The sequence below is a fragment of the Fukomys damarensis genome, unplaced genomic scaffold (assembly GCF_012274545.1).
Source record: "Fukomys damarensis isolate Sample0158 unplaced genomic scaffold, DMR_v1.0_HiC HiC_scaffold_17, whole genome shotgun sequence".
NCBI lineage: Eukaryota > Metazoa > Chordata > Mammalia > Rodentia > Bathyergidae > Fukomys > Fukomys damarensis.
Window position 1 is genome coordinate 24,499,880 of NW_022900929.1, and position 12,227 is coordinate 24,512,106.

At 42.3% G+C, this 12,227-nt stretch overlaps 1 protein-coding gene across 8 annotated transcripts in view; it reads left to right on the forward strand.

Annotated features, from left to right (window-relative positions):
- Window positions 1-6: 6 nt before the first annotated feature.
- The window catches only part of Ube2d4 (ubiquitin conjugating enzyme E2 D4 (putative)), a 32,762-nt gene continuing 20,541 nt past the window's right edge, over window positions 7-12,227 (forward strand). For 2 of the 8 annotated variants that reach the window (XM_033764915.1, XM_010624951.3), the window contains exons 1-4: window positions 44-77; window positions 8,725-8,779; window positions 8,914-8,950; window positions 9,977-10,090. In XM_033764915.1, the coding sequence (XP_033620806.1) occupies window positions 10,007-10,090 (84 nt within the window). In that variant the 5' untranslated portion in view covers window positions 44-77; window positions 8,725-8,779; window positions 8,914-8,950; window positions 9,977-10,006. Of the gene's footprint in view, window positions 78-8,724; window positions 8,780-8,913; window positions 8,951-9,855; window positions 10,091-12,227 lie in introns of those variants that run through there. The other 6 variants (XM_010624946.3, XM_010624950.2, XM_010624954.3 and 3 more) reach the window with 6 other exon arrangements.

A 12,227-nucleotide genomic window follows, 5' to 3' on the forward strand; every position in this document is an offset into this window, starting at 1 on the left:
CGGGCCGCCGCGGGCAGCCCCGCCGGGCCGCGAGGTCCCGAGAAACCGGAAGGATGGCGCTGAAGCGAATCCAGAAGGTAAGGGGCCGCCCCACGCTCTTGATTCCTCGGGTGTCAAGCGCGGACAAGCACTCAGGATGAAATGACCTGCGGCTGAGATGAGACACAGCTCACCGACACCTACCGGAGAGGCAGATGGAATCGCCGCGTGCTCAGCCTTTTAAGGGAGCGGCGCGTGCGCGGGGCGTGCCCTGTGTACATGGGCGGAGTCACGCGGCTGGGTCACGTGCGCACCCACGGGTGACCTGGAGCTGCGCTTCGCACGGTGGTTGCGTGGCTGGGGCTTCTCCTTGATCCTGGGGGGCGTGAAAGGGGGGGCGATGGGGTAACAGGTTTTTGTCCTTTACGTAACAGGAAGGCGTGATAGGAGTTTTCAGTTCGTTAAAGTAAAATTTAGAAGCTGCACAGTTGAAAAAAGTATTTCCAGTTCTGCCCCCTCATCATTTAATCTTTTATTTACTTCCAGGCTTTTTCATGTACTTTTTTTTTGTATATTTTAAAAGAATAATGATGTTGTACTTTGTCTCACGCTTTCACATAGCATTAAATATAAGCATTTTCCACATTGTGAAATAGTATTTATAATCGTAATTTTTAATATCCCACAAGTCCACGCCCAGTGTCCTGTGTACTGATTACTTGGAGTGGTTAAAAAAAAAAAAGGTGTCAGATAAACCTAGGTTATAGGCTTAGAGAATACAGAATCACTGTGGGACCTCAAGGAGGCACTGAATTATAGCCTTGTGCTACCTTGTTAGAGTTATCTTGAGAATTAAGTGAGACGATACATGCTTAGAACATGGTTGACAAATGTATGACAAGTGGTCAAATATGAGTTAACTCATTTTTATTCCAAATTTTTCATTAAACAGTGATGTGCTGAGCAGTGCAGTGATGATGTACAGTGAGCTTGCTTTGCAGGAGTTTTGTGTTTTGAGGAGTTTTCCTGTGTTACCCAGGCTGGCCTCTAACTCCTGGACTCAAGAGATCCCCCTGCCTCAGCCTCCCGAGTAGTTTGGACTACAAGTACCTGTCCAATTTAGTCATCTCCTTAATTCAGATTATTAGGTTTGATTGCCACAGGTGGATTACAGGCTTTTGTTTTTGTTTTGGTTATTTTTTTGGTACAGGGGATTGAATTCAGAGCCTTTTGCTTGCAAGGCAGGCGGTGGAACCCCTGAGCTAAATCCCTGGCCCCTATGACCTTTTTTTTCCCCCCCTGTAGGTGTGAGGGATTGAACCCAGGGACTCAGGCCTGCTAGGCAAGTGCTCTATCACTAAGTGACATTTCCAGTGTTATAACTCAGTTTTGTTTTTTATAAATAGTCTCCAAAAAAGAGATGATTTTCCCAAAAGGGATCATCTGTCATCCTAGGACTTTGAAGCAGGTTAACATGCTCCGGTGTGTGTTGGTAAAAGATCTCTCTGGCTGTGACACTGCTGGGGAGTGGGAGAGGGAGAGTGGCACACATTTGTGAAAGCCTGATGTCTGGCAAAGGCTTCCCCCCAAGTAGCGATCATAAAATGGATACCAGGCAGTATGTGGGTAGCCCAGCAGAGGTGGATTGCCAAGACTAGAGGGTGTTTCACAAGACGAGTTGCTTGGCAGATGGTGGTAGTGTTGCCTAAGATAAAGAATCAGAAGGTTTTGTTTGAGACAGGGTCTCCCTACTTATTCCAGACTGACCTTGAACTCACTGTGTAGCCCAGGCTGGCCTTGATCTTGTGGTGATCCTCCTGACTCAGCCTCCTGAGTGCTGAGATTATAGTCCTGGCTTCACTATCAATCTTATTATCATGGTGTAATGTCGACAGTATCAGTACTACTTTGTTTTTCTTTTCCATATAGGAGATCAATGTTATGTCTTTCTAAAATTCAAGGATCAGATTAGAAAACCAGCAGGGGCTACATAGGGAGTTCAAGGCCAGCTTGAACTGCAGAGCAAGACCCTATTGATCTAGGGGTCATACAGGACCTCCAAATGATACAAGGGAAATATTATAACTCCCAACCTGTTAGATGTCAGATATGCCGAGTTTGTGTTCTCTAAAACTGAAGAATGAATTCTAGGAACAACGGGCATTAAGGTTAGGAAATATTTATTGAGGGTAAAATAGCTTCTATGATACAGAAGGTCACCTGGAAAGTGGGTTGCCATGCACTCCACTTACAGGGGAGGCTCTATAGAGCAAAATCACGAGATGGGTACGAAATCATAAGGTAGGTATAAGGGGGGTCAAAACTATGGTCAACTAATAAGGTTACAGGTGGAGTCACTTAGGTGACGTTGATTCAGTGGGGAAACAAGTCACATAAAGAACAAATACCTTTCCTGGAAGGGATGGGTCATCAATGACTTCGTCCTCCACTCAGGTGATTGAGGCCTATTTGGAATATCAGTCATTATTGTTTATCGCTGGGGAAGTAGGCATAGTCATTTCATCTCTGTCTTAGAGATCCTGCCTCCATCCCACTACTTGTGTTCTATACTGGCTTCTTTCAGGGCCTGGCCCTATCTGACTGCCTATAATGTTTCTAATTTAGCTGTCTCTAGTACTGTCTCAAAAAACCAAAAGAAAAAACACAAGCTTAGACAGTCGGGAAAGTATACTATTTCTGCTATATTATAAATATTATACTAATATTTATACTATTGTAGCAAATATAACTGGCAGTGTTGTAGCTCTAGGTAGTATAAAAGAGTCAGGCGGAGAAGAATCAAGTACACACCCTGGAATTTGGAGGCAGGTTTGTTTCGCTAGCAGATTGCCTAGGGACTTCTTCACAAAGTGATCAGTACCGTTTTGGGGGTGAACAAGGTTTATGTAGATTTGGGAAAGGAGGGGTGATGCAGTGGCAAGACATTCAACATTAGTTCATTGGTTGAGGTAGATACAGTCCGCTTAAACAATTGGATAGAAAGGTACACTAGGATTCATCTTATTTATATATGGAGGGAAGCAGGGGTCACAGAAACCCTACTGAGAACAAAAGACAGTGGAGGAAAACACGTCCAGGTCTCACTCAGACATGCCAGACATGTTTTAGGTGCAGGAGGGGTCAGAGCTAGGAGGAGCCTTTTGTTTACTACCTGGTTAGCTGCAGCATAGGCGCCTTCTGGTCAGAAATCATTTCTCTGTTCATTTCCACCTCTTTTTTTATTACAGTTGAATCTTCAACTTGTTTGCTGGTCTGTGTTTTTACACGAGTAAGTGTAAGCATCAGACCTTGAAGTTACCATCATTTGGTATGATTCTTGGATCTTAATGGAGTTAAGGCATTGAGAAATAAAGCGTATGAACCAATTTATAAAGCACAGAGTGATTGTTAATAACATGAGGATACCAAAGAGAGGTCCTAATAAAGCACCTATCCACATTTTCCAGTCACGTAGGACACTACCAGTGTCAGGTTTTTCTGAATCAATCTAAACAAGATAGAATAGAAAACGTCAGCATAAAACCCCAACATATAGCTAAGAGGCAACGTCTTTAGAAAATATTCCAATCCTCTGGAGTAACAGTTATTAAGCCTATGTCAAGAATAAAGGCAGTCACTATGAGGTTGTCAATAAAGGTGTCAGGGAAAGACCAGGTCTGGAAAGCATGGCAATGGCTCATGGGTTGAGGTCCTCAGGCTTCAGCCCTGTGTTGGCCTGTCAGTGGCTGGAGTGACAGAAGCAGGGCTTTGAGTGTGTTGTCTCCTCAGGGTGATCTTTAAGGGAGTTGTCTCCTCAGTGTGGGCCTCTCAGGAGTCATGGTTGAAAGAAAATGAGCTGAAACAGGAGCACACGAGGCAAGGCTTTATTGGGAGGAAGCTGCTGGGCTACCTTGAACAATGATGAAAGAGCAAGACTAACTGGGGTGAAGTTTATATAGTGCGGTGCATTGGGGAAAGTACTATGAGAGTTGAGCAGCTGGACCCCGGATGATGTGGAAGGGGGAGGATCACGTGGGTAGCAGGGTGGAGCAATAAGTTAGGTTTTGCTTCTCCAGAGGGGCTAGGTTTCACTCCCCCCACCCCAAATGGCTCATTTCCATAAGCGGGAACCATTTTAGGAACAGGAGCTATTTTAGAATGTAGGACTGTTGGGGCCATTTTGTCTGGTAGAGAGCTCTATCAATTGTGATGGGCCTTCTTGATTCAAGAGTGATGAATCCATGGCAGGATCTCTGAAACTTTAACAGCTCTGTCCAGTAATCTTGATGGAACCAGCAAATGTGCCTCAGTGTTTCTCCACGTTGGCTCCTTTCTGTGTTGGCTCCTGGAGGGCTGACACCTTGAGGACTGAGGCCTTGAGGAGGTCCCTGTCTACAAGATATCTAATTAACTTACCTATTATCTATATTAATACCATATCTATATTAATATTATTGTCTGTAATCATACCATATTTTACATACTTCAAGATGAACATTTTTACATTTCCTAAGTTGGGGTACTGTTTTTTATTCTTTTTGTACCACAGATCAAACCCAAGGGCAAGCAGGTACCTGGAGGCTGAGCACTGTGAATAGAATCCCGGAAGCCAATTTCCTATATAACCTTTCTGAATCAGGGTGTCCAGGATCTCTTGCTCTCCTTTTTATTCCCCCTTCATACTGGGAATCTAACTGAGGACCTTACACTTGCCAGGCAGGCATACACTGTAATGCTGAGCTATATCCCTGGCCCAGGGGCTCTCCTTTTTTTGTTTGTTTGTTTTTTGTTTTTTGAGATAGGGTCTCACTATGTAGTTGAGATTGACCTGGAACTCATTGTGTTGTCCAGGCTGGTCTTGAACTCACAGCAATCCTCCTGCCGCAGCCTCCGGAGTGCTGGGATTACAGGCATGTGCCACAACGCCCGGTTTCAGGGGCTCTCTTCTTAAAGCAAAGACTTCTACTTTTCTACCTTTTAGCCTGCGAAGGATGGGTCTTTTGGATTCCTCCCATGCCCTTGAGGCATTTTCTGTATTATTCTGAGGCAAAGTAATTGGCTCTTTAAAAATTGGCTTCTTTTTATTTTTTAAGAAAAGGTCTCCATATATAGTTCAGGGTGGCCTTGAACTTACTAAGTAGTCCACACTGGGCTCAAACTCACAGCAATCTTCCTGCCTCAGCCACTGGAGTGCTGGGAACACAGGTGTGCACCACCAAGCCTGGCCCCATACTAGTCTTTTTAGCAAACAAGCTCTCCTCTACTATAAATTTATAGGGTTCTGTTTTATAAGAGCTTCCTTTCTGGTGAAACTTAAAATATTTTATATCACTCAAGTGTGCCATTTGCTCCCCACCACCACTGTTAATATAGTGTATTACATTTATTGATTTGCGTATGTTGAACCATCCCTGTATCCCTGGGATAAATGCAACTTGATCATGGTGTATAACCTTGATGATTTGCTGCATTCTGTTTGCCAGTATCTTATTGAGGATATTTGCATCTATATTCATTAAGGAGATGAGCCTGTAATTCTTCTTTTTGGTTGGATCCTTCTCTGGTTTTAGAATCAGGGTAATGCTTCCAGGAATGAATTTGGGAATATTGCTTCTCTTTCAATTTAAGTAAAGAGTTTGAGGAGTAGCGGCATCAGGTCTTCTCTAAATTTCTTGTAGAATTCAGCAGTGAATCCATCAGGATCCATCAGGGCTAGGGCTTTTCTTTCTTTCATTTTTTTTGGTACTGGGGATCGAACTTGGTTCCTTGTGCTTGCAAGGCAGGCACCAGAACCACTGAGCTAAATCCCCGGCCAGGGCTTTTCTTTATTGGTAGTTTTTAAATTACATAGTCAGCTGGACATGGTGGCACATGCCTGTAATCCCAGCACTTGGGAGGCTGAGGTAGGAGGATTGTGAGTGAGTTCAAGACCAGCCTGGGCTACATAAGAAAAAAGATCAATCAATAAATAAATTACATATTCACTTTCATTGGCTGATACTGGTTTATTTAGAATTTCTATGTCTTCTTGATTCAGTTTTGGTAATTCATATGTATCTAGGAATCTGTCCATTTCTTCTGTATTTTCCATCTTATTAGAATACAGGTTCTCGAAGTAGATATTGATGATCTTTTGGATCTCTGAAGGATCTGTAGTGATTTCACCCTTTTCATTTCTATTTGCTTGGATTTGAATCTTCCCTTTCTTATTTGTTTGTTTGTTTGTTACCAGGGATCAAACTTCAGAACTTGCACTTTCGAGGCAGGTGGCAGAACCACTAAGCTAAATCCCTGGCCCCCTTTCTTTCTTTCTTTCTTTTTTTTTTTTTTCTGTACCAGGGGAACCTTGCACTTGCAAGGCAGACACAGTGCCACTGAGCTAAATCCCCAGTCCCTCTTTCCTTTTTTTGATAAGGTTGGCTAAGGGTTTGTTGATTTTATTTAATCTTTCAAAGAACCAACTGTTCCATTCATTGATTCTTTGTATTATTTTCTTAGTCTCCATTGCATTAATTTCTGCTATGATTTTTATAATTTCTTCCCCCATATGAGCTTTGGTCTTGACTTGTTTTTCTTTTTCTAGAAGTTGAATAAAGGTTGTTTATTTGAACCCACTCTGTTTTCCTGATATGGGAATTCACTGCTATAAATTTCTCTTGTTGGACTGCTTTCATTGCATCCCATAAGTTCTGGTATGTTGTATTGTCATTATCATTTAACTGTAGAAATTGTCTGATTTCTTCTTTAATTTCATCTGTGACCCATTGGTTGTTCAGGAGGGTGTTATTTGATTTTCATGTGTTTATGAAGTTCTTGTTATTTCTTTTGCTGTTGATTTCCGATTTCATTGCACTATGGTCTGACAATATGCATGAGACTGTTTCAGTTCCTTTAGATTTACTTAAGCATGTTCTGTGAGCTAGCATATGGTCTGTTTTGGAGAAGGTTCCATGTGCAGCTGAGAAGAAAGTGTATTCTGATGTTATGGGGTAGAATACTCTGTAGACATCTACTAAGTCCATTTATTCAAAAGTTTGGTCAAATTATAATGTTGATTTTTTTGGGGGGTTCTGGTTGATCTGTCTATGTGTGACAGTAGGGTATTGAGGTCCCGCATTACAACTGTATTAGTGCTTATATGATTTTTCATGTCTGTTAATATTTGTTTTATGTAGATAGGTGCACTGCTATTTGGTGCATATATATTTAGGATTGTTATCTCTTCCTCTTGGATTGTTCCCTTTACCAGGATGTAGTGACCTTCTTCATCTTTCTTAATCAGTCTTCGCTTGAAATCCACTTTGTCTGCAATAGAATAGCTACCCCTGCTTTTTTCTGGTTTACTGTCACATGGATTATTGTTTTCCATCCTTTGACTTTCAGTCTGTGAATGTTTTTCAATTAAATGTGTTTCTTGTGCTGGGCGTGGTGGCACACACCTGTAATCCCAGCATTTGGGAGGCTGAGGCGGTGGATCGCTGAGAGTTTGAGACCAGCCTGGGCTACATAGTGAGTTCCAGGTCAGTCTCAACTACATAGTGAGACCCTATCTCAAAAAACCAAAAAACCAAAATAAATAAATAAATGTGTTTTGTATATGTAGCATATTGTTGGATCTTGCTTCTTGACAGTCTGTTTCTTTTGATTGGTGAATTGAGATCATTAACATTGGTTATAACTGATATGTACTGTCTTATCTCTGTCATATTATTTTCCTGCTGTTGGCTTCCTTCTTTCCTTTTCTGTTTAATTTCTTGCCTTGCTGCATGGATTCATTCTGTTTGGGTTCACGGAGTTGTGATTCTTATTGTCTCTTTCTAGAATATCTTTCAGAACATTTTGTAGTGCTTGTTTAGTGGTCATAAATTTTTTCAGATGTTCTTTGTCATGTAAATATTTTATTTCATCAATTTTGAAGGATATTTTTGCAGGGTACATCAATCTGGGTTGGAGGTTGTTTTCCTTTAGGGCTTGAAATATTTCACTCCAAGCTCTCCTTGACTTGAGAGTTTGTGTTGAGAGGTCTGCTGTGATTCTGATTGGTTTTCCTTTAGAGGTGATTTGTTTCTTTTCTCTAACGGCTTTGGTGGGAGGGGTACGAACTCAGGACCTTACACTTGTTAGGCAGGTGGTGGCACCACTGAGCTAGATCCCTGGCCCTCTAACGGCTTTTAAAGATATGTCCTTCTGTTGAATTTCTGTAATCTTCACTGTTTGTTATATGCCTTGGGAAAAACTTTTATTGACCATGGCTAATTGGAGTTCTGTACACCTCACTTATCTGTATGCCAGATTCCTTTTCCCTGTTTGGGAAGTTTTTTGCCATTACTTCTGAGAACAAATTTTTTTCTTTTTCTATCATTTATGCTGTCTCCTGCTTTTTCATTGACTCCAGTCAATCTTACGTTATTCTTCTTTGCATCATCTAGCTGCTGAATTGATTTCTTATGGTCCCTTGCTATTTTTAAGAAATCTCTCTTTTTCTCATTGCTAACTGCAAACCTGTCTTCTGTATCTGATACTCTGTTCTCATGTTAGTTCATTTTGCTCCACTTTCAATGGAGCTTTTAATCTCCTGGATATCTGTTTGAATCTGTTTCATGGATTCCATTTCTTTCCTGTGCTGGGCATTCATGGCTTCCATCATGTTCCTGAGCTCCACTATTTTTTTTATCTGTATCTTTCATTCTGGTAACCCTCTTTGGAGTTATCTGGGAAATTATTTTTGCTTTGATTTTTTTCTAGGGCCTGTTCACCTGATCACCTGTTACTTCTGCTCTTACTGCTTCAGAGAATCCAGGTGGGTGGCTTTCAGACTGTTCCATGGCATTGGCCCTGGGGTTTGCCTTTGGTGAACTGAAAGTCTGTGGGGGTTGCATCTTGTTTAAGTGTCTTCTCATTTTCTTTTCTTTTTCTTTTTTCCCTTTTTTTGAGGTTTGATTCCTGAGTTGATGCTTGTAAATTGCTTGTGGTGAGTAGCTTTATCTCTAGTATTCAGAACCCTTATGAAATGACTACTTCTCAGAAGCATCTTCCAGGTATAGCTAGCTTTTGGGTTTTGAGTCTGTTGCAGGATTCTGCCTCTGCAGTTTATTGGAGATGAGAAGTTTCTGCCTACTTGGCCCAGCTGCCAGTTTTTTGGCACTGGCCCATAGGTTTTTTTTTTTAAGACGCTTAGGCAATCTCAGTCTTGGTATACCAGGAGGAACAGCTGATTAGCACAATTATGTCGCCTTGGCTAAAGCAGTATAATCAACAATGACAATAGCATCAAATACAGCCTAGAAAATGACAAATTGTAGCCTTTAATATGGCTTTTTCCTACCAGGGATTGAACTAAGGACCTTGTGCTTGCGAGGCAGGCAGTGGAACCACTGAGCTAAATCCCTGGCCCAATATAGCTTTTATACCCTTACGGGAAAAGATTTAATAGGGGTTGGGTAAGAAACAGAAGAAGAGGAAGAGGTCAGGAACAAGGCTGGAGGACAAACTTTAGGAAACTGATGAAGACAGGAAAGAGAAAAGGAAAAAATAAAAACAAGAACAGAAGAACAAAATAACCCTAGAAACTGTGTTCAAACAATTGAGAAAAAAATGAAACAAAATAACATCCAGAAAGGAGGAAAAACAGAAAAAAAATGAAAAACCCAAAAACGTCCAGTTCAAGTTGTGTCCCTGCTGTCACTGTTAGGCAGTGTGGGCAGACAGAGTCAAGTTGATTAATCCCAGCAAGCCAGCTGCAGCTCCACAGTGGGAAAGTGGATAATCCCAGCCAGCCTGCTCCCCCACTTTTTTTGTACTGGGTACTGAACTCTGGACTTTCCACTTGGGAGGCAGGCAGCAAAATCCCTCGCCCGGCCTGCCCTTTTAGTTCCTCTGAAGTTCAGGCCGGTTTCTGGCTATGAGACTGGAACCGGATTCTTTGAGCCTACAACAGTCCATGTGTTTCCTGATGGCTTGAACTACACTCCCTGAACTCCTGCTGTCTTGAACTCAGCACCTACATGGAGGCACTGGAAACCACTAGATGGAGTCTACCTGCAGCTGCTCTGAGTTCCAAGCTCAGTTGGCCCCTCTCCAAGATGGCTACCAGCCAATCACCCTCTCCTGGGTAAGGCCTGAATCTGGATAACTCACCAACTGCTGCATGCAATTCATCCACTGCTTCATTCCATTGATGCATTTCTCTGTGGAGGTGTCCCGTTATCAGTAGTCACTGTGCATCTGCAGTCCTGGGCTTTGGGAGAGAGCACTGTTTGGTACCTCCCTCCTCTTCATTAAAGTCTCTCTCTTCACTCTCCCAGTAGACATCAGTTCTCGACTCTGATCCTTCCTGGGTCCCAAGGACCCACTTTCCTCTTCCTTCTTGTACTGCTATATTTCAGTGTAAGGACACCAAAACTCAGGCCTTTCTCTGCTGCTTACCACTCTGCTCCTCACCACTCCGCCATCTTCCCAGAAGTTGCCCGTTCTCTCTGTCTCTGTCTCTCTGTCTCTGTCTCTCTCTCTCTCTCTCTCAGGTCCTTGCACTTGCAAGGCAGGTGGCAGAACCACTGAGCTAAATCCCTGGCCTCCATTTGCTCTTGTTACTCAAAGTAGATCTGGCTAAATGCCCACAACAGTACCTATGCCACAACCTGAATTTTGGGCTCTCTTGAAATTTCCTCTGCTAAGATAAATGAATCTACTGCCCTTCATTTGAATTCCCCTCAAAGTCTCGGGACATGGGAAAAATGTAGACAAATTTTCTGCAGAGCATAATACACATGGCCTGGAGTCCAGCTGCCACTGGAGTCCTTGTTACCACCTGAAACCTCCTGATCCTGGTCTTCACAGTCTGTTTTTTGTCCACGTTCTGGTCTTCTGACCTCTCCCATCATGCTCAGTTTACAGCAGTGTAGGGCTTCTCCAGCCAGCATCTCCAAACCTTTCCAAGCTCCTCCCATGAACCATTTCCAAAGACTTTGGAACCAAAATGGTTGGATAGGCGCAGCAGCAGAGCCACTTCCTGTACCAAAATCTGTCTCAGTCACTTTTTCATCACTGAGACACAATACCCAACACCCACATTTAAAGGGGTAGTAGTTTATTTTGGCTCTCATTTTTAGTCCAGGATTGTCTGGCTGTAAGGCAGCATAGTGTGGCAGAAGACAAAGCAGAGAAACTGCTCAAATTGTGATGGTGGTGGGGAAGCAGTGTATGATACATCCATCCAGGTCATGCCCTCAGTGACTCATTTCTTCTGACCACGCCACACCTTCCAACAGCAAGTCAGCTAACCCCATAATCTAATCACCTTCCCGAAGCCCTGCCTTTGAGGGCCCCTCCTCCTTGTGAGGATACTTGCTGAGATTATGTACCCTGGGGTTTTGCAGATGTCAGTGCTTGGAAAGAAACTCCAGAAACAGCAGCGGAGGACTCCTGCAATGGCTGTGTCACCATTCCCTGAAGGCACAAAGTGGTTCTGTGTAGACCTCAGTGACTCAGTGTCCAGCTCTGAATGTGAAGAAGTTTTAGGAATACCTGAACAAATCAATTTATTTATTTTCCATATTTTCCTCTTTTCTTTTCTGGCATATATGAGTGATTTTTTTTTTTTTTTTCCTGTATGAGGGATCAAACTCAGGACCTTTCGCTTGTGAGGTAGGTGTGGTTCCACTGACCTAAATCCCTGGCCCTGAGTGATTCTTGATTTTAAAAAACCAGGCATGTCCAAATGAGTCTAAAAGAGTTATTTCAATGAGGATAAATTTTACTTTTTTTTTTTTTGGTACCAGGGATCAAACTCAGGACTTTGCATTTGCAAAGCAGGCAGCAGAACCACTGAGCTAAATCCCCAGCCAGGTTAAATTTTAAATAAAATTTAAATTTAAAGAAAGCATTGAGGTTAAGTCACCAACATGTCTTCTTTCTTAGTTGTACATAAAATTATCTAACAGTGGTTGTTGTGTGGAGTTGATAAAACACACTAAAAGAATTGAGTGTGTACCCTCATTTGCTTAACTTTTACTCCAGTAATACTTAATCTTTTAACCTTCTTTCCCTTGTTTGGGACTCTACTTTTATCATCACTTGTTATTTGTAGCAATAACCACTATGCAACCTTTACCTGCATTCATCATTTACAATTCATGAAACATATACTTAGGTAATAAGTTCCCGCGGTTTGTAAGTTGGAAGGTACAAAGAGTACACAGGGAAAATTCCCCCACTCCCTGGGAGCAACCAATGTTATTAATTTTTAAATA